Source organism: Tupaia chinensis, unplaced genomic scaffold, assembly GCF_000334495.1.
Source record: "Tupaia chinensis unplaced genomic scaffold, TupChi_1.0 Scaffold000478_3, whole genome shotgun sequence".
NCBI classification, from domain to species: domain Eukaryota; kingdom Metazoa; phylum Chordata; class Mammalia; order Scandentia; family Tupaiidae; genus Tupaia; species Tupaia belangeri.
Window position 1 is genome coordinate 4,614,171 of NW_006159990.1, and position 23,167 is coordinate 4,637,337.

Below are 23,167 nucleotides of genomic sequence, written 5' to 3' on the forward strand. Positions count from 1 at the left end.
TTTTCCCAGTGTGATTTTTAAGCCAACAGGTCCAGGACTTTTAATTGCACAGTCAACCATGTGGGATTCAGGCACCCTAACCTCCCTTTCATGCCACCTGTTGCCTTTTTTTTCATACTCTTTTTTCTTTTATTTTTTTAAGAGAGATTTTTGTAATAGGGCAGGTGTGCTCACTGGAGAGACAGAAAGTGAGAAATCATCCCCAAGGGGGCATGACCACACCACAATTCTTCTCCTCCACTTTCCTCTCAGGATCTTGGGCATGCATCCACATGCTCCTGGCATGAGTTTTAAGCCGCTGAGTCTGGGACTCGAAATGTGGTCAACTATGTGAATCCCGTGACGTGACCATTATGTGGTTCCTGTTTTTTCATATTCTAATGAATAGTTTAAACTTAAATTAGAACATCAACTAGTTGTATCACATGTACTGAAATATTTCATGTCAGTTAAGCACCTTTAGGTTTGAAAACTTTCTGGACCAGCAGATGGCATACTGGCTATGTCACTGGATTCCCATATAGTCAACTGCAATTAGAGTCCCCGATTCAGTGGCTTAAACTCATACCTGGCACTTTTGCGTGCATGCCCAAGATCCCGAGAGGAGAATGGAGAAGAAGGGATTGCCGTGTGGCCATCCCTTCTAGGGAGTGATTTCTCACTTTCTGTCTCTGTCCCTCTCTGTCTTTCTAGCAAGTTTGCATGCCCTACAGCAAAAACCTCTCCAAAAAAAAAAAAAAGAAAAATGTATTTGTGCCTTTTCTGACTATAAATTGAAAATATTGAACCAAAACTCTTATCTATTGAGTACTCGGATTTATAGACACTAGTTTCATTATTCAAAAGAGAAATAGCTAAGGCTCACAGATTAAATTCAAATAATAGGACCTGAATGATCCCATGAAAAGAATGTTAAAAATGGATTTTTGCATTAGAACAAATTGTGATTTTTTTCATCAGAATATTCTCTCAACAATGTAAAGTTGATGGAAGAAGGAGCATGATATGTTCATATTAGTGTCTTGCTTAGGTTTGCTATAGCACTTGGCACATAGAAGATACTCAGTAAATAAGAAATAAAGGAATAAGTCACACTCATCAGTTTAGAATATTTATCAGTATCAATCAGTGCTAGCAGACACACTTCAAATCTCTGCTATGTCACAACCAGTGGTAGGGTTTTTGATAAGCTACTTCTTTATACCCCAACTGCTAGGATGGCAATACCACTATCACAGGAAAGTCTGTGGATTAAAGAAGTGACTGTACACAAAGTGCCAAGCATAATGCCTAGCATGAGAAGTCTTAAGTGTTGGCTCTCATTATTTATTGGGTTGTCTGAAAAGTCATGATGCAATATGTCATGACTTTTCTGACCACCCAATAACAGAGCCATTTTCAAACATTTTTTTAATCTCAAGAATTAATTATTCAAAAATATTGAGGCTCCCCCAAAGATATTTTGTTTCTTTAGGTTTTATCTACTTATATTCACCACATTAGAGATTAAATTTGAAATGTTGTAACACAAGAACGTGCAAACACATTTCATTAGTCATCCAAGTTTCATTATCACATGCCATGTAGCTTTTAGAATATTTAACTCTAGTCTTCTGAGCAAATGAAAGTGATAAAGACAAATGACATTCATACTCTATTCAAATAATATTGGCCTTACAGTTCCCCAGAAAGCTCTTCAGGTCTCTCAAAGATTCTCAGACTACCTTTGGAGAGCTGCTGATTAAGCACAAGTCACTGTGCTAAGAATTAGGGATTCACAGTGCTCTCAGTTTAAAGCATACTGAAAAGGAGCGACAGATACACATATTCTGGCCATGCAATTCAGCACTCGTGGGGTTATCAGCATGTCAAGAAGCAGTGACTCATTGTGCTAGGAAATAGCACGAGGGAAGATGCCACAGAGAAGCAGGCACTTGAGCAGTGTTTGTAAAGAGAAGTTAAAGAGACTCTTCCATTGTGCTTACATCTTAAAATTCTCTACTAGGCAGTGTCAAATCTACTGCTTTTACAATTTGTAAACTATGGCATTCTGATTACAGCCTTTACAAATTACTTGTAAAATGTAATACCCATGAAATATATGAAAATACCGACTATAAATGTCAGCTGGGTTGCTTAAAGTGTGACTCGGACTACATATAAAAATGTATGAATAAATATTCACAAATTCTGATTCAGCATTCACCTGAGTTCAGTTTTCTCATTGGAGTTCTATTTTCAAAGCTAGGGGAAAAACTGATCCTACCGCAAGCAAAGAATTAGACTCATGGGGCACACTGATTGAGTGGAAAATATTTCTACACATGTGTGTATAATTTTTCCTTCCTCATCAGTAGAACTACTCCCTATTTTCCTCTCTTAATATGTGTAAAAAGGCAGATAAAAGCAAATACCAATCAAACCAAACAGATAAAAATATGTGAAATCTTCTTTGTTGTATGGAGAAATCAGCAAATGGTGAAACAGGGAGTGTATACTATACCCTTGTTCAGAAATAATCTGTTAGACCAGAAGTATTTTTACTATTTTTAAATATAGGATCTATTTCTTGTCAGCATAAGTATACAAACAACTCAAAGATAGGTTTTCGAAAGGAGACAGAAGTAGGTAAACTAGAGAAAGCCCAATCAAAAAATGGCTTGGTGCTGTCTATTGTGGCGAGATAAATGCTGCCTACATACGATTCGCTGCCCTGGGGACACAATCCCTTAGCACCAAGAGCAAGGAGTGGTGTTTTCCATCCTGCCTTACATTAAAGAATACAGCTATTGATCCAGAAGTAAACAAACTACTAGTTTGACAATATATAGTATATCATATTTACAATTGGATCATTTTGGGGGGATATACACTTTCATTATTAGATCTATCTTTGATGAGTTTTGAAATTTATACTGTTGCTGTTAATATAACACTCTGGGGAAAACATGACAATTGTGAATCATCATAAAAGTAAAACTTCACTAATTTGGAAAATGGAAGTAATAAATGCACATCACTTGGAAGACTTCTGATTCAGAAGCTATTTTTAAGGACACATAAACATGAACTTATTCCCAAAGGGACTCTCAGAAAGGTACAGCTGGGCCTGCCTTAATGAGGCTGTATAAGAATCACTTAGTATTTTTCTGGATGTGTCTACAATTAAATGATCATAAAATATTTTTCAAATATTTGTAGAAGGCTTGCTTTTTTATAACGAGGCCAGTTCCTCTATAATCTTAAACGCTCAACTGTATTTACTGCATACCCTGTGTTTATGAAAATGAACACAAGTAATCCAGCTCATCTCTTTTGCAAATTAGAGTGGACTGTACATTCTTGGTTCTTTGCTATGATTACGTAATGCTTTTTCTTTTATATTTATGATATAGCAGATAAGGCTTTAAGAATACACTGTATTTTTTGGTTTCTAGGTTACATGACAAAATAAAAAACACAAAGGGATTGGATACTTAGAAGCAAACAGACATTTATTAGTACTCATGGCTCAAATATTTCTCTCTTGACTCATAACTAAACTTTCAACAACTAAGCAGAGATATACCCATTCAGTACAACATTTTTTAGTGTCTCTTTTACCTATGAAAAGTAAAATAATTGAAAATATTGTCCTTAGTACTTCTTTAAAATACTAAAACAAATATTTAAATTTACATGGTTACAAACATTGCATTTAATAAAAGTACAAGTGAATTAAATAGAATAGATAGCTCGTTGTTTTTAACTTCTCAGAATGGTAGCCAGTGTTTTTGACCCTATTTTCTCTGTTTTCAGCAACAGCTGTTTCCAGTGAACAAAATCCTGTTATTATAATTGCTGTGGTTGCTGTGGCAGGGACCATCATTTTGGTGTTCATGGTGTTTGGCTTCATCATTGGAAGAAGGTAGAACGTGAAGTTCTAATCTGTAACATTAAATGTATTGATTTTTCAGAATTATGTCATCCTGTTGCTTATTTAGAATACTGGAATTTTAAACAGTAAATGCACATTTTCTTTGACTGATATAACACAATAAAAGCCAAGACATTCAAATATAGTATATGCCTTTGGTTTAAGGTAACTAAGTATCGTATTTTCTCTTAGGTGAATTTGTGTTAGTTATTTTCAGTGCTAGGTGTTCATAATAAATGTAAAGGATATCTTGGGAAATTTTGAGCCCTTGTAGTTATTAAAATAAAAGACTATGAAAACCATTAAAAGTAGGGACCAGCAGTTAGTGTAATGGCTATGTCATTGTACTCCCATGTAGTCGACCGTGGTTCGCATCCTGGACCCGGTGGCTTAAAACTCATGCCGGGCGCATGTGCGTGCGTGCCCAAGATCCCAAGAGGAGAATGGAGGAGAAGGGATTGTGGCGTGGCCATCCCCCCTGGGGGGTGGGTGATTTCTCGCTTTCTGTCTCTCTGTCTCTCTCTGTCTGGCAAGCGCTTGCGCCCTATAGAAAAAAAGCTTCTCCCAAAGAAAAAAAAAATTAAAAGTCAAGAGTTATCACAAAAAAAGAGAATAAATTTTTACTCATTGATAAATCTAAATCCACAAAAATTGTTCCTTCCACATTGTCTCACACAGACATTTCTTTTTGTTTTGCACCTGAGGATGGTTGTACTCACCAGAGAAAGGGGGAAAGGAGAAAGCACTTCCTATGGGGAATGATCATTCTTTAATCCCATCTACCCCACTTTTCCCTCCTTGGCATTTTGGGCACCTATGAACACATGCCTGGCATGTTTCTTAAGAAACTGGGTCTGAGATTGGAAACACACATGTGAGGTCTGGCTACCTTAACCACTAGGGCACAGGGCTGGCCCAAGAAATTGATTTCTGTGCATTTAAAAAAAATGTGAAATATTGTATTAATACTAAATGGGTTCATAGCTCTAACTATTATATAGATAAATAACTAAGATACATACTACTAAATTTTAAATATCTAAATTAAGATGACTAATTGGGATTGTCGCAAATTTGCTTTTTGTCTAGGCACTGTGGTTATAGCAAGGCTGACCAAGAAGGAGATGAAGAACTTTACTTTCACTGTAAGTGTTTGGCTTTTCTTTATTTTATGCATCCCAACTAATCTAGAAATCTGGGCATTAATATTGGCATGAACAAATTCTTAGTGTATCATGCTCAGAATTACATAATGACGTCAAAATGTTGCTATAAAACTTTCAAGCAAGATATTCAAGATGAAAATCATATCATGTGAATTTGAAAAAATAAAATATGTTCAGAAATGCAATATAACTATGGGATATTCAACGACTTCTACAACATGACTTACCATTTGCAAACTTTGCCCAAGTGTTGCTTACTATTCCAATAATAATCCATTAAGTGTTGCACGTACCTGTGACTTAGCAAAGGAGCATCATTTCAAGTTAGCAAGACAGGCTCTTTTTTCACCCTTAGCCTTTTCTCCCATAAAAGGCTAAGCTAAGAAACTTCTTCCTATTTAGCTATTATAAATTCTCTATCACCGATAGCTATTTCACAGGCCATAAATAGTGTAATAATAGGATTCAAACCTCTGAGATTTTCCTATAGGGACCCAGTGAAAATACCCATCTGCTCATCTGTGTTCATCTTACTGTTATTGTTAGGTGGTTGTCAAGTGAAAATGAGAGCCATGCAAATAAATGTTATACTTCATGCAAATGAAATACAAATCTAATAATCAAATTATTTCAGTTCTGATCATTAATGATGTTCTTATCCAAACCCACTATTTCTATGCTTTATCATTGAGAATAATAAAAATAAATTTTATTTATTAATTTCCTTAATGCCAAGATTCTTTACTAATTTTTCTCATACATGCACAAGTTTTATATAAAAGGCATAAGAATTATATTTTTCTCACAGTATTTATCAGATTCTTATGTCAATATCTCAGATTTATCATGTACCCATCCTAAATTCACAAGAATATGTAAGCTTCAGCCAAGAATTTCTAATCCATCCTATTATTTTTAAAAAAACATGAGTTGTGTGGCTTAAATACACAAATTATGAATGCTGTTATTACTCTTCCTAAATTTCTTCAATGTGTTGTGTTTGTTGAACCAATGCTTACCTTGTTTTTAGTTTTCAAAAGAGAAGTGGTTTTATGTAATACAGATCCAAATTCAATAAGAAACTCCATAGAATTCCAACCAGAGAAGGTAGGCAAGGCATGGGAGATAACACAAATTACTACAGATTAAAGTAAAATATATGACCAGAGGTGGATTTATCATGAAATTTAAACTTCAAGGCCCCTCACTTTTGCAGATGCCTTTCCAGTCCCTTGTAATACCTTAGAAGTTTTATGTGTAAAATTAAATATTCTTTTACTTAAAGAGGAAAGTCAAATTGTATAAAGGTGAAGCCTCACAAACTTGAATCTACCTTTGATTATGAGTGAATAAGGATGATACTTCTACCAGTCTGGGACTGTTGGATGTGTTCCCAGTGTTTGAGGCTCCTTTTGCCAGTTTGACAGAGATTTTCCAAGCCGTACTTATGAGAGCCCTGTAGACAGCACATAACTAGAGGATATACGGGAAAAGTGGAGGGTACATGTTTTTCTCATTCATGACATGAGACACTATTTTTTAACACTTCTTTAGACAAGAAGGAGAGACACAAAACTTGACACTTAATTTTTTATTTGTAGCCCCACGTGTAAATAGAATAACCTACGAATCCCAGATCCTACCCTTATCTGAATATTTTAATGGCACAGTTATATATTACTACCGTAACAGTATGTCACTTTTCTTCATTTATTATGTCTGAGATGGGTCCAAATTATCAAATGTATTTTAGTGTATTTGCTTTTAATTCTCTGGCTAATGAAGAAGGTAAATTGAAATATAGCTTATCCAAAGCTTGTCTCATAACCTCATACTTAAGTGTCATCATTCAGTTTTAATATTTTGGTGCAATTCACTTTTTTCACATTTCATACCCAATTTGTAATCAGAAAAAACATAATTGCATGTCTTACTTGCTAATATAGACAAGATAAGCTTGGTGTATATGAAGTTTTCAGCTCTGGAACAAACTATCAATGGTGGTTTTAAAATATTTAACTGTCATGAGAAATGTAAATGAGATATTGAAACACGAAAAAGATCTTAAGTTGGGATAAGCAACAGACCAGAATATTCGGAAATTAAGTCAATATTTTATTTTAAAACATTCATTTTTTAAATAAATAATGGTAAACAATGAAGTACACTAAATATACCCTGTCCTGGTAAATCCTTGATATTTTTGAGTCTCTCTTTAAAAGGATATATTTTCTTTTCATTTCATGAGAACCAGGCATTTGATTTGATTTGATGACTGTGTCTAACATACGTAAAGTACAACACTGTAGGCACCATCTATTTACAAGTTGGTGTCCTTTTATTCCTTTAGTACACGGACAATTTTCTTAGATGCTAAGACATCAGATTGAATTTTTACAGAAACTTGAAAGCAACCATTTAACTAGCTTTTAGAGCTCTGAATTTAATAGAATGTCCAGTCATTTGTATCAGGCACCCTCAACTCTCTATGGCCCCAAGTGCTACATTTAAAGATATAAACACAATGGAGGAGTTTAGTGAAGCAATTCCAATTTACATTTTGTTTCCTCCTACTATTTCCCCTAACAATGTCTTCAAATCCAAGCTGGGCAGTATTTCATGTTTTTATGTCAGAATAGCTCTGGCCTGTCAAAATGTTTTATGACAGCTTGAATAAAGAACCATCAGAGACCTGTTTGAGATGCAGAAGGTTACCTCCAATCTAGCTCCCTTATCAAAAACAAAAACAAAAACAAACAAAAGAGAGAGAGAGAAAGAAAAAATGAAAAAAAGAATAAAAAGGGAGAAGATGGCTCATTCTCCATCTACCTACCAATCTAGGAGGTTAACCTATTGTTTTCTTCCCTTCTCTCTTTTTCTCTTCCCCCTCCCCTCTTCCCTGTACTCCTTCTCTCTTTTCTCTTCCTATCCCCTCTCTCTTTTCTTCTTGTGTTGTTGTTTTTTTTTCATGTTCAGCTTTAGTAACAAATGAACATCTGTCAGTTTTATAAACTGCAACAATAATTGTTTAAGACAATCAATTTTGGATAAACAATCAACAACAACAGAATAAATCAAGATTTTTTAATTCCATTTTCCTTTATACATTCTGCTTCTTTTTGTTTGTTATGTGTTTAGTTTTAAAATATAATTTTAATTTAATGTGATGACATAAGCACTTTACAAGTTGGTGTCCTTTTATTCCTTTAGTACACGGACAATTTTCTTAGATGCTAAGACATCAGATTGAATTTTTACAGAAACTTGAAAGCAACCATTTAACTAGCTTTTAGAGCTCTGAATTTAATAGAATGTCCAGTCATTTGTATCAGGCACCCTCAACTCTCTATGGCCCCAAGTGCTACATTTAAAGATATAAACACAATGGAGGAGTTTAGTGAAGCAATTCCAATTTACATTTTGTTTCCTCCTACTATTTCCCCTAACAATGTCTTCAAATCCAAGCTGGGCAGTATTTCATGTTTTTATGTCAGAATAGCTCTGGCCTGTCAAAATGTTTTATGACAGCTTGAATAAAGAACCATCAGAGACCTGTTTGAGATGCAGAAGGTTACCTCCAATCTAGCTCCCTTATCAAAAACAAAAACAAAAACAAACAAAAGAGAGAGAGAGAAAGAAAAAATGAAAAAAAGAATAAAAAGGGAGAAGATGGCTCATTCTCCATCTACCTACCAATCTAGGAGGTTAACCTATTGTTTTCTTCCCTTCTCTCTTTTTCTCTTCCCCCTCCCCTCTTCCCTGTACTCCTTCTCTCTTTTCTCTTCCTATCCCCTCTCTCTTTTCTTCTTGTGTTGTTGTTTTTTTTTCATGTTCAGCTTTAGTAACAAATGAACATCTGTCAGTTTTATAAACTGCAACAATAATTGTTTAAGACAATCAATTTTGGATAAACAATCAACAACAACAGAATAAATCAAGATTTTTTAATTCCATTTTCCTTTATACATTCTGCTTCTTTTTGTTTGTTATGTGTTTATTTTTAAAATATAATTTTAATTTAATGTGATGACATAAGCACAGTTAGGCTGCAGTGTAATATATAACTATATTGTTCTCCAAATAGTAAGATTTAATGACAAGATTGTTCGGTGGCTTTGTCAAAACAATAAAGTTTTTTTGAGGATATAGTGTAATTTTTTTTCATTGCATTACTATAACCAAATATATGACTATCTATCTTATCTTTGTCTTTAACCAAATGAACAATTTGGAATACATGATTGTAACTGACTTTGATTTAAAGTTGACATAACATTATCTGTTACCTGCATGCTTCTGGGTGCATTTAAGAAGATTTTAACTTTTGAGATGACTCTATGTTGTTTGAATTTTGACTACCTTTTGTAAGGCATATTGGCTACCTCCTCATAGCAGTTGAGATCTTCCAGAGCCTTATAACTGAAAGTTCGTATAAATCATTACTCTTTCAAATCACTGTCATACTTGATTAACAGATCCCAGGAATATTGTAAATTTTCTAACTTTACTCTGCGTTTTGTACATCTGGCCTCTATTGCCCTTCAAGGTGAAGATGAAACTATGTCTTTAGAAGATTTCTCTTTGATTCTGTGATAGCAATCCCTCACATCCTGTATTAATTTTATGTATATGTCAACCGTGGTTGGTCTTTTAAAAATAAATCAAAAGAATAAGTAAGATGTCTAAATGTTTTTAATATTGCTGTCAGTGTAGTAGGCTACCTGTAAATGAAATGTCTTCTTTTCCCAGTGTATTAATTTGACTGATTGACTGATAGATTTACAAATGTGTTTCCAAGTCCATTATAAACCTCAGTATGGCTTGACTGTGCCATGATAGCAGTGAATTTAATTAAACCTCAGTCTGATAGGCACGTCACAAATTTTGGTGGATGTCTTTTGTTGACTTACTGGAAAAGCAATTCAGTTAGTAACTTATGAGCTGGATCCTATGTTACCTATAGAAGCTTGCAGATAATACATATACGCCAACAGACCGAAGTAGTCTGTTAAAACTACTGTGAATCAGGTGATGTGGAAGCAAGTTCACTGTTCCAAGGAGCACTCTGCATAATGAAATTCCTGGGCTGACTGCACAATAAGTGCTTTGCTTCATCACAGTCATGCTTTCTTACATCATTACAGTTAAATTTCCAGGCACCAAAACCTACATTGACCCTGAAACCTATGAGGACCCAAATAGAGCTGTCCATCAATTCGCCAAGGAGCTAGATGCCTCCTGTATTAAAATTGAGCGTGTGATTGGTGCAGGTAAGGCTGTTGTAGCTTCCTTGTTCAGTTGTTCCATTTAGCCAAGATCGAAAGTCGTACATCATAATGACAGGCAAATAATTATGCCTCAAGTATAGAACTTTTGCATTTACCTGAACTGTTAGGAGCAATGAGGCTGTTCTTGTTTATGAAATCTTAAGGAAAAAGTGAAAAAGAAACATGTGACACTGAATCTGTGTATCTATTTATGATTTTCTATTAGAATTTAAAGGTATTATTCTAATACAAGCTATTTCATAATAATTCTGACCTATTCAAGAAATGATTTAGTATTTTTTAAAAAGAATTTTCCTGAATTTTTCAAGAATATACATTTCCTCTTATTTGATTTTCCATATTCTTGCAAAGCTTTCATTTTTTTTCCCTTGTATTTGTAGGTGTTAGCATTATGCTGTTTAAATCCATGTATGACATAAATGTACTTGATTTATTGATGTTTAGAGAGATATTATTTTCTGTGTGTACAATGTACTTTAATAATAATTATACATTTGTAGATTCAGGTCTTTTAAATATAGCAGAAATAGTGCATATAAATTCCAGACTTTAAAATCTTTAATAAATATTTGCTTCTCAAACTTCAAAAGCAATACGATATATAGAATTTGCTAATGTGCCCTTAAGCTTTAGTAGGCAGGATGGGTTATACAGCATGTTTCAAATCTAAATGTTGACTCAGAAAGAGTGCTTTTAATCCACATGAAAAATAATAACTTGTGTCAGTTTAGAAAAACTTAGCATCCATGAATGAGCTAAAATGTATCTTCATGTTTTGATTGCATTTATGACATTCTTTTCATAAACAATTTCATTGAATCTAAGAAATAAAATCACTCCTATATGGGAGTGTGATCAGTATACTTTGCCTTACAAAATATTTTTGAAAATGATTCATTATTTCATTAAAGTTTTTAAAACATTTAAAGCATTTACTTTGAAAAAGATCAATACACTTTCTTGTTCTGTTTCCTCAGGAGAATTTGGAGAAGTCTGCAGTGGTCGTTTGAAACTTCCGGGGAAAAGAGATGTTGCGGTAGCCATAAAAACCCTGAAAGTTGGCTACACAGAAAAACAAAGGAGAGACTTTTTGTGTGAAGCAAGCATCATGGGGCAGTTTGACCACCCAAATGTTGTCCATTTGGAAGGGGTTGTCACAAGAGGTAGATATCATTTCTTCAAATGTCCTGATTATCAGAAATGAATATCATTGTGCTCATCATAAAAAAATAAAATTGTGGACATATTGATATTTAACTAAACAATTCTTTTATGCTACGTCCTCAGAGGAAAAAAATCAGAAAAAAAAGAATGCAGAATTAGAGTTGAAGAATAAATCTGGTAGCTGGAATGACTGATAAATGTATTTATTTAGCTTCAAAACCTCAAACTGATATGGTTTCATGTTTATTATATAAAACATCACTTTCTCTGAATTTTGCTCACAAAAAAAGATTCAAAAGAACACACTGACTTGTGTGTGTGCAGTTTAATATTATGAATCATGACCCTGTTCTAGGCATATATTTAATGACTTTTTAAGCTTAGCAGTCCCACTAGGAACATGAAAAACAGCTCTCATCCATGCAGGTTTTCAAAAAAGTATTAGAGTTGCAAGGGGCAATAACTATGAAGTTTAAGTAACAGCTTTTCAAACAACTTGTATTATTGTTATTTTTATTTTAGGGAAACCAGTCATGATTGTAATAGAATTCATGGAAAACGGAGCCCTAGATGCATTTCTCAGGGTGAGTATCAACATTATCCTCCCATTATAAATATACTATTCATGCTACCAATATAACTTTATGAACTGCTATTTTTTCACAAAGTGAGATGTGAACATCCTAAACTGTAAGAGGTCAGAAAATTATCTTTGAAAAGCATGTTAATAAAGTCCTAGCATGGATTAAGCTGGAATCTTTTGAGCATGTAAGTGATACAATGTAGTTAAAGTAAAAGGCTCTCATTAATATCATTACCTGAAGTACAGAGGACACCTGAAGCCATGTGATTTGAATACATGCAGAGCAGCATATGTGAGGGGACGTCAAAAATTTAGTGGGAAATGGAATTAAAGTGTGAGTTTATTTTGGTTCAATTTTTAAAATTTGTGCATTTTTTCCATAATGTCCATTTTCTGACTCCCCATGTACAAATATAAATCAAAGATAGCCATAATACAAAAACAAACAAACAAAAAACATGAGGGAGATCACCATTCACCATTGGCATTATGATCTCACTTCTACATTGTTGCAACAATTCTATTATATTGTGAATGCCTAGCGTAAAATGTATAATTATTAAAGTGCTAAAAACTGTACTGGTATGCATTTTTTCTTTGTAAATGATAAACCCTAAATGGATAGAGGTACATATTTTTACTCAGAAGTTTTTCACCTAAGAATATGAACACATGTTCACATTATTCCAAGTGGCAAAGAGAGAATAGTCTAAGGAATAGGAGGACATGCAGTTATTTTAAATGATCTAGAATTAATCCCAGATTTATAAGAATTTAGTGGAATTTTTATTGTTCCATCACCATGATATATAACAATCAGCTCTCTGGAGCATCACCTAAGAAGTTCATCAACTCAGACCAACATTTTTCATGTAGAATGGTTTTATTCCTGCAGGAGAAATCCCTGGATTAAAAATGGGTTAGAAATATATAGTGGCCAATTTGACTGAAAACAGTTCTCAGTTCTATCTGCTGGTACAGCTGCCATTGAGAATCTTTGTTGCAAATGAAGTTCCTACCCAGTGTAATCATTTTCTATTTCTTAATTTCTCTTCCTTTTAACTCAAGCATTTTCTTCTTTTATTATTTGGAAAAAATATATGTGTATTTATACAATATTTTTGGCATTTTTGTAAACAGCTGACAAGGGTAATATATTTAATTATTTCTTTCCCTTTTACTTAAACATTAGCATATACTATTGGATTTGTATAATATCAAACTATTACTTTTTAAAATTTATTTTAGTTTGCTATAGGGCACATGCACTCACTGAGAGAGATGAGAAAGAGAGAGAGAAAGGGAAAGTGAGAAATCACTGCAGGGAGGGGTCAGTTCCCCTCTGGGGATTTTGGACAGGCATGCACACATCCCCAGTGTGTTTTTCAAGCAGCCACTGAGCCAGGACTCAAACTGTGCTGTTGGCCATGTGAGATCCAGCTGCCTTAACTCTCATAGTACCTGCTGGCCCTCAGACTACTATTAGTTAATAGCTAGATAACAAATTAGGGCCAGCCCCATACCTAGAGGTTAAGGAACCAGAATCCATATGACAGACCATGGTTCCAGCCTTGGCGTCTTAAAAAACATACCAGGTGCATGAGTGTGCATGTTCCAAATCCTAACAGATAAATGGATGGGAAGGGATTAATGCATGAACATACCCCATGTGGGTCCTGTCACTCTCTTTCTTTCTCTCTTCCTCTCTCTCTCTTCACCCCTCGTCTCTACCTTATTTTACTTGGCTGTCAATCAGCACATTAGTTTTTTCACAGGCATCTATATTACGTGAAATGCATAAACAATTCCTGTTAATAAATGAGCAGTATGCAGACATTTTTCATGGTGATTTCTGTCCATTTTGAATTACAGTTAATCAGACTTTTATTTCATCCTCCTGCAGAAACACGATGGGCAATTTACAGTCATTCAGTTAGTAGGAATGCTGAGAGGAATTGCTGCTGGAATGAGATATTTGGCTGATATGGGATATGTTCACAGGGACCTCGCAGCTCGCAATATTCTTGTCAATAGCAATCTTGTTTGTAAAGTGTCAGATTTTGGCCTGTCCCGGGTTATAGAAGATGATCCAGAAGCTGTCTATACAACTACTGTAAGAAAAAGTTCATTACTGTACTTCTTTACATAAGATTTTCTTACCAAGAAAGCAGGGTTTAATAATATAAAAGTAAAAAAAAAAAAAAGGAAAATACACAAATTGATTTACAGTTCTTGTGGGTAATGTTTTATTCTTTGGAAAAATTATTATTGCTTTTATAATCTAAATATAAAGTTACAGAATGATAAGGATAATATGCTTAGGTTATATTTGGATGTTATATTAACAGTGTACAGTTCTGTAAAACAAAATCTGGTTGCTAGCATTCAAAATTGTAGAAGAAAAATGTAACCACATTTTAAATAAAAATTTTAAGATATTATTAACTGTCTTAATTTTTACAACTTTGAAAATATGTATTTATTTCATTTTTTATTATTATCATTTTAAAATTTGCTGTAGGACATGTATGTTCACCAGAAAGACACAGAGAGAACATGCGAATGCAAGCTTTCAGGTTTGGGATTCAAACCCCAGGTGGCTATGCAGTGCCTTAACTAGCATACCACCTACTGGCCTGATATTAGGATATTTATAGCATTTTGTGATTAGAAACACAGAAAAATTACGAAAACTTGTTTAAATACCCCAAATTTTATTCCATTTTGCTACTAACTTTGCCTATTTTGTCACTGTCTTTTCACTAGACTCTGCCCTAAGGTCAGTAGGACCCATTAAATTGAGTTGCCCTAAAAATAAAAAAAGTTGTAATGAGATTGTAAAAAAACAAATTAGTAACATTAAATACACTTGGAGAGACTCAGATAGAGCTGATACTGCCGAACTGCCAACCAAATACACAAATATTTAGCAGTAGCTTTATGGTATTGCTACACATACTTTAAACATTATTGTATGTATTTGAATGTTAACTGTTTTTATATAACAGGGTGGAAAAATTCCAGTAAGGTGGACAGCACCTGAAGCCATTCAGTACCGGAAATTTACATCAGCCAGTGATGTCTGGAGCTATGGGATTGTCATGTGGGAAGTTATGTCTTATGGAGAAAGGCCTTACTGGGACATGTCAAATCAAGATGTAGGTATTACACTTCTTAAACAAAGAGGATTTAATATATTAATACTCATTATTATGGAACATGTAGGTAATGAATGTTTCAGTAAGAACCAAATTTTGTACAATTAAAAATATAACAATTAGTCTTCCACAGTTATTACCACAAATTATCACAATTATTACCGTCAAATGGTAACTGCTGGTCCCACTTCCACTTTTTGATTTAAGTTTTGTTAACATAATAGTAGTCTAAAAAAACGATTTCTTCCATAAGAAAGATGACAATGCTGTAGTGGCAGTCACATACATGAGTAAAAGTAACCTTTGTGAAGAGGAATGGAAGTAAGTTTGTGTTTTGTTTTGTCCTTGGAGTTTTTCTTTTACCTTTCATGTTCTGAGAAAATCACTTTAATACCTCTTGTTGATTGGTTTAATTAAATTTTAATATCATGGGACTATCTAATTTTTTGATTAATATTATCAAGTGTTTCATAGTGGTAAATTAAAACACAATCAAATGGTAGTATCCTCGGAAATACCTACCAAAAAAAAAAAAAGGTCTTACTAAGTGTCTATACCCTCTTGCTATGAGGGCATACTAGGTCATAAAGTATACTGTTATCCTTTGAGAATGGAAGCCAATGGTAGTCTGCATATGTCATGCCGAGAGATCATTCATGAAACAATGTAGCCTAAACGCAAGCGAGTATTTGCTTTTATTAGGTTGAATTTTATAAGATTGCTATTTTTATAGGTCAAGAACATTCAAATTTGACAGAATTAAAAATGATTCAATCTACAGAAAATGCAAGTGAAATTTAGATAAATGTATGGCAAGTATAAAATTTTTGAAGTTGCTCTGGATTATACCAGAAATTTGTGGAAGACCTTATTTCATAGCTAATGAAAAAGTCCCCAAGGGAACACTTTAGAAAATTCAGAACTGAATGTCTTAGCAACATATATGGAGAGTAACTAAATAGACTCACTCTCCTTTGACAAAGATGAAACTCAGTGGTGTAAACTGGCATGAAGATTAAGTCGGTAGTAACTGAAGGAATGATTTTTTTCTGGAAAAGTTTGGGTATAAGTGGAAGTTCTTAGAAGGTGGAGTAAGCAGCTAAGTAGTACTTAAGAAAACTCTACATTGCCATTTAGAAAAAGAATGATTAGTAAATTGGTTTTAAGTAGTTAATCTTTGAGGAATAGTAAATATAGACAGCAATAGAAGCCAACTATAGTTAAAATTGAGTTATAGGCAGCATCCTGAAAATGCTTCTGGAAAATATATATGATTGAAAAGCTGAATCTCAAAAAAAAATTTTTGCACAAAGATAAAGTCATACTTTAATTCCATTTTTCTTGGGGCTTTTTCAAATCTCTTCACATTTCAAAAGAGATCATAAAAAGCATTAAATCAATATATTTGCTTTTAATTTTAGGATTGCCCATATCAAGTTCCTTTGACTTTTATATTAACTTGTAAATAGTTACTGTTGGACAAGTAAACTAAGACTATTCGTAAGTTGTTGGTAAGGTTATTTTGGTTTCACTTACCTACAAATTAACTGAAAAGTTCACAGCCCAATAAGGAAAAGATTTTAAGTCAGTTAAGTCTTTTGATATTTTGAAATGAGTGATGACATTAAACTTTTTCTTTCTTTTTTTTAATTTTTGCTTTAGTTTTTCAAAGATAAAAGTCTAAATGATGAGTTGGTTTGGCAGAGGCAAAGTTGTTAATATTTGACAGGTCTCAGTGTCAAAGATTTCATGGACTGTCAAAATGTGGGCAAACAAATCCTTGGGGCAGAGAAAAAGAAATATTTACATTCCCCAGACACTCCATAGAGTTTCATTTCTTTTGACACCTTCCTTCTGTACTAGATTCAAACATAAAGGGACTGACAGGAATATGAGATGACTTAAATTCAGAGTTCACTTAACTTCTAAGAACAAATAGTAGTAATGGTTAACTTAAAAAAAAAAAACGACCTCTACTTTAAACTTTAAAAAAATTCCCTAGGTATTATTTCATTGATTTGCTTGAAAAGGAACTTCATAAAAAAATTTAATAAATTAAAAAATATTTTTAGTAATCAATTGAAATGGTTCTGCTTACATAAACTTATTACCAGAATATTTAGTACCATCTTTTTCTTTGAAGGTATGAATGGATTATTAAATTTGACACTGCTTTGTATGATAAGAGATTCCATATATAACTTAGTTTGTATAATAATAGTAATATTCCTCTTACTGAGCAATATTCATTATTCTATAATAACATTTAAATGCTATTTGAGCAATACACGTTTAATTTTCAATATGTAAATGGAGAACTTAATAATTCAAAATAATAAATTTCATTCTGGGATAAAATTTGTAGATAAAAACTCTTCTCCTTGGTCTCTCTGTTAGGAATTCACAGAGAGACTTAAAAAGCTGTCAACTCCCTGATCCTTGTGGTAAATCTTGTGTGGATGTGAATATATTGTATTTTTCTGGGAAAGTTGCCTTCATCAGATTTTTAAATATATTCATGTTTTAAGAATTAGCCTAGATAGGCTTATTAAGTCAATCAATTCACTTTGCATTGTTGAAATTTAGTTGCTAGGAATATGTGAGTTATTTTAGAAAGCCTTTTAATTTCAAATGCATCTGAGATTATAAGGTTTTTTTATAACATCATGAAAATAAGATATAAATTGATGGTTACATTTCTAAGCAAATCCACAACATTTCTAAGCAAGTCCACAGAATTCCACGTCAAGGGCTGAATAAGGCGAGGCTTCTGTAGACTCCTAGAACATAGAAAAGAGAAAGAGATGGTGAAGTTAGTCAATCAGTTGTCAGGTGGTTTTAGTTCATTCTGGACAGAGCAGTGAACCAGGAAAACTTGGGAAAAGATAATATGTATATTCATGATCAGAGCTGTGCTTAAATAGGTTATTGCCTGATTAACACTTGAATGAGCTCTTTTGTATTTTCATGTGCCTATAACATTCTTGGAGAAAGCAATTGAATTTGGTTATTTGCTATTAAAATCAAGAGGTTACGCTTACAAGAAAATTTCTAATTTTATTCTTCTGAAAAAATCTGCATATATTTAAATAGCTCTTTCAGGGACCAGCATTTGGCATAATGGCTGTGTCGCTGGACTCTCATGTAGTTTACAGTGGTTCGAGTCCCAGACCCAGTGGCTTAAACTCATGCCAGGCATGTGTGCATGCGGCCCAAGATCCCAAGAGGAGAATGGAGAAGGGATTGCAATGAGGCAATCCCCTGTGGGGGTGATTTCTCGCTTTCTGTCTCTCTGCCTGTCTCTGTATTTCTGGCGAGGGGATGAGCCCTATAGCAAAAACCTCTCCAAAAAAAAAAAAAAAAACCTCTAATAAATAATGCAGAAGTTGAAAATACTCTTTTTGATCTCATAGCAGCTGTTTTCTAATTGAATTTACATCTTGATTAGTCCAAATAAAAGTTTTACTTTCGACTTATGAATTTTTTATTATATAGGTTGTATTTTCTTCTGTTTATAGAACTCAACAAAATAATTTTTTCTTACCTTAAACTAGGCTAGTAAATTGTTATTTTACTAGTATGTAGTCATAGGGTGATAAAAAAATTAAACTTCCATGAAGATATGTTACATAAAGATAATTCCTTAAAGTCGGCCATTAAAAAAGTCACTTAAGAGCTGTGAAGATATAATACATTTATAACTTAATTTATTCTTAGCTAAATTGTGAGCCTTCAATTTTTCCTTTTAAAAGTCACCACTAATTTATAACTTTAGTTTTTCATATTAAGACAGAAACAAAACTGTGATTTTTTTTCACAATTTGCCATAATCCTATAAATGGAATCCAACATATATAATTGTACAAAATGTGGGTCATGTTATTTTGAGGTTAATGGAATGAAAATGAGCATTGAACAGAGGACAGAAGCTAATCATGTTATCTTCCATCGTGAGTTATTTCAGGCCCAATATCATGGGGTCTTTCTGTGCCTTCTTTTTTTCTCTTAATTACCATGATCATCCTGTAATAATATAGAAACGCTTCTGAGCAACTGTATTTCTAAGTTCCGTATTTCTTGACAATGTATGCCAAAAAAAGTAGTCCCTGTTGTCTCCCAGAGGTCTTTCAGTAACGTCATTTACCCTAATCACTTTCTATTCCTCCAAGAACTATCTAGGCTTAGAATTGCTTATGAATGTTTTTCTTTAACTTTTATTAGATTATAAAAGCTAGATCGAGGCAGGCAAATCCAAGGGGTTTCCAGTAATTTCACAAAAAGATGTTTTAAATTATTTTGGTGAATAATTGCATAATCAGCTAAGATGTGGAGGTTCAGCTATCTTACATGCTTTGCTATTTCCAAGAATGTTAACTATTTGCAGAAAGTACTTGTTACTTTCCTAATTGGAAATATAATGTAGTCATTAACAGCATGAGCTCTGATCAGATAGCCTATGTCAAATTCGGTCTCCTCTGCTAACAGCCTGTGGTAGTGATCCCTTCCTTTATTTTTCTATGTCTGGAATTGTTTATCTCTAGAATCAGTATAGTAATATAGTCACATATACTTAGTAAGATTGTTTTAAACTTCAAATGAGATCATGAACATTTAATACCATGCCAATCACATGGTAAGTATTCGAGAAGTATTTATTATAATTGTTAGTTGTGTTTTTAAGAGATATGTTGTTGGAGCCAGCAGGTGACATGGTGGTTAAGTGCCCAATTCCCCCATGGTGGACCATGGTTCAAGTCGAAGACCTAGCATCTTGAAAATCACAACCAGCACATGTGTGTGCACACTTAGAATCGCAGGAGGAGAATAGAAAAGATGGGATTGTGGTGTGGCCATCCCCCCTGGAGAGTGAATTTTCATTTTCGTTCTCATTATCTTTCTCTGTCTCTCTCAAATGAATACACACACCCTATGGCAAAAACCTTAAGAGAGAGAGAGAGAGAAAGAGAGAGAGGTAGAGGTTGTTTTTCCTGGCAGACATTACCACAGTACCTCAAGGTTCAATCTGTGTTTGAATGATCTTCTCTCAGCTGGTTTATCCTCAAAGGGCACACTTAGGATTATGCCGAACCCTTCTATAAAGGCCGAGAAGTTCCCAGCAAGTATCTTTAGTGTTCATGTGGGTAGAGACATGATTATTAAAAGTTTAGGATCTCAATGTCCATTCTTATTGAACAGTGTCTTTTTCATATGTGATACTGTACTTCTTTCAAACTTTCTAAACCACTGTATCTTTGCACATAGGTAGGAGTTTCACCTTGTGTTGAGATCAGTGTCATTGATCTGCTGTAAAATAGGAATCATTGACTTTCTATAATGCAGTAGGACAACTAAGGAGGTTTATTAACTCCTTCATTCCTGTAAGATTCACTTAAAGTCACTATACTTTGTTCATTGGCATGAAGACTTAGAATATATTATGTTCAGAGATAATTGTAAATATTACGAAAGCTTAGTGCAGTGTTAAAGGGTATTATATCAGGAGAACAATGATAAGATTTAGATTTGCATTTTTAAATATTTAGAAGAATCACTCTTTACCTGACTCATATCTATCAGGACACTTGAAGATAAAATAGAAGCAGGGAAATAGGTTAGAAGATGATCAAAAATAAGGAGGACTAAGCTACGAACGTAAGAATGGAGTCCTGTAAAATCAGAAAGATACTGCATATGTCCATATACAAGCAACTTAAAATATAAGGAAAGATACCTTTTTTAGTGAAAAATAATGCTCCCAATCATATAGTCATTTTAAATATATAGTTTTACAAGCTATTACTTTCCTTATTGACAACTTGAATTCATCATTTAAATCATTTAACCCAGCATTCCAAAAGTACATTATTTTTATCTACATTGTTTAATACCCAGTCCTCTTGAAAGAGATTGCTTTACTGGAATGTTATACAAAATCACATGAAATTATTTGCACATAAAACAGTACTTTTTAATTTAATTCCTCCTGGAGTTATATATTTGCAATCTTTACAGAATTACCATCTTTGTATATTTGTTTGTGTAATATAATTCTTTGTAAAGGGATATTTTAGAGGAATATTTACAATGGTACCCAACATTTGTAATTAGGAGATCTTAAACAGGGAAATTTTTTAAATTCTTTATTGACTGCCATCAGCATTTAACACCAACATCATGATGGTCCCTTAAAGATAGGGTATTTTTGTCTGCAATTATTCTAAAAACAATATGCTTAAGGAAACACCACATTGTATGAGACGTTGGTAAAGACTTATGGGATAATGACTCTATCACTTCAGGAACACACACACACACATACAGAGAGAGAAAACAAATGTGCTTTTCTTAGTATTTGAGCATAAACTGCATTTGGAAAGTAGAATCATCAGATTGTGACCAGAGGACTGAACAGTGGTGGGATAATAAAAATGTGGTGCACCATGAGGTTGATTCACATGGGAAGGCCCCTGGTTCATACCCAGACACTTCCCTCAATTTATGGGCACATATGTACCTGTGATCCAGGAGGGACCAAAACTAGAGGCAGATGGCAGCAACAGGAACTTGTTGGTGGTTCTCTCTCTCTTTTTCTCTCTCCTTTATTTTATTTTTTTCCTAATTGGAAAAAGAAAATCTTTTTCTCTCTCCTGTCAGAAGAAATAAACTTTTAAAAAGTAGACAAATTGGTGAGTAATTGGCTATGCATATAAGTGACAGATCTAAAAAACTTCTCAGCTTTCTATTTGGAATGACTGAAAGTGCCAGTAGTACAAGGTTGAAGGAAAGCTGACTTAAATATACAGTGTGGTGTAGCTAGGGAAAATTCAGCTGAATATGTCTAGTAAACTATGGAAGTACAACCCACTGAGCAGGAGAGAACTCGGCCTAAAATAGTATGCTTACAATACTTTAAAAATTATTGTGATACTATCTTTCTCTTTATCTTTTCAATTTTATCAGTTTACTTATATAGATCTTTCTCATGTCAGAGAAAAAAGTGGACAATTGTTTTCTCTTACACAAAAGGTTTTTTTCCAAAAAGTGTTGATGTTAGTTACTTTAGTCATTACATTCTAAAACCTTCTGCACTTTAATGTGTTGTTTCTGAATATCGGCATGCATCTTAAGGATTATTTCCTTAAAAATATTAAGGTCGTCAACATTTTTAAAAGCTAGCCTTTTGTCTGCCTCTGTTTGGCCTTTCTTTCTTCCAAGACTCAAGATTACCTATATTTTTTTTTCCCCAGAGTTCTTTCTTCTTACATTTCTTATACTATTGCATTAGTCAGTTTCAAGGGATTTATTATTCCTCCTTGAATGATATTTTAATGTTTTATGAGCTATTCTATTTGTGTTGTTAGCCTTCCTGTTATCTTTACCATGCTATTTATTTATAAAAATTTCTGATTTTTAAGATCTATTTTTGCTTTCCATACAAATGAAAAAAGCCAAGTTTGAATGATAAGTAACTTTTAGACGTCCTGATTGCCATAGATAAATGTTTATGGAGGCCTATTTTTCATTAACATTCAAACTTTGATATAAACAGCCTCTTAAACTGTTCTTAGATATAAATAGGCAGTTGTGTGTGGAAAAAGTTTTTAAAAAGATTAAAAACAGTGTTCCGAGTGGGGAAGCTGAAGTTTGCATCCTTTCCCAGTTTTCTGGTGTAACTGTTCCCTACCCCCGCCCCCCAACATCCTTCCCAGTGCTGATTTTCGTTTGCCAGTGCGAGGTCACTGGACTTGGAGTTAGGAAGGGATGTGATCATCTTTCATGAACCGATATAAACCGGCTCTGGCAAATCTTCATTTCTTATAACACTAGACACTAAGCTTCATGTTACTTAAAAGAACAGTGTGCTTGGTAATATGGCCTGTCACAGTATATTC

At 33.7% G+C, this 23,167-nt stretch overlaps 1 protein-coding gene across 4 annotated transcripts in view; it reads left to right on the forward strand.

The window, feature by feature from the left end:
* Positions 1 to 23,167, forward strand: part of EPHA7 (EPH receptor A7) — a 192,924-nt gene that overhangs the window by 162,265 nt on the left and 7,492 nt on the right. For 3 of the 4 annotated variants that reach the window (XR_003550634.1, XR_003550636.1, XM_006156112.3), the window contains exons 8-14: positions 3,799 to 3,907; positions 5,006 to 5,061; positions 10,227 to 10,352; positions 11,348 to 11,533; positions 12,057 to 12,118; positions 14,021 to 14,230; positions 15,126 to 15,275. Coding sequence is in view for 1 of the 4 variants with exons in the window: in XM_006156112.3 (XP_006156174.1) it covers positions 3,799 to 3,907; positions 5,006 to 5,061; positions 10,227 to 10,352; positions 11,348 to 11,533; positions 12,057 to 12,118; positions 14,021 to 14,230; positions 15,126 to 15,275 (899 nt within the window). In the remaining 3 variants the exon portion in view is untranslated. The remainder of the gene's footprint in view (positions 1 to 3,798; positions 3,908 to 5,005; positions 5,062 to 10,226; positions 10,353 to 11,347; positions 11,534 to 12,056; positions 12,119 to 14,020; positions 14,231 to 15,125; positions 15,276 to 23,167) is intronic. The other variant, XR_003550635.1, reaches the window with a different exon arrangement.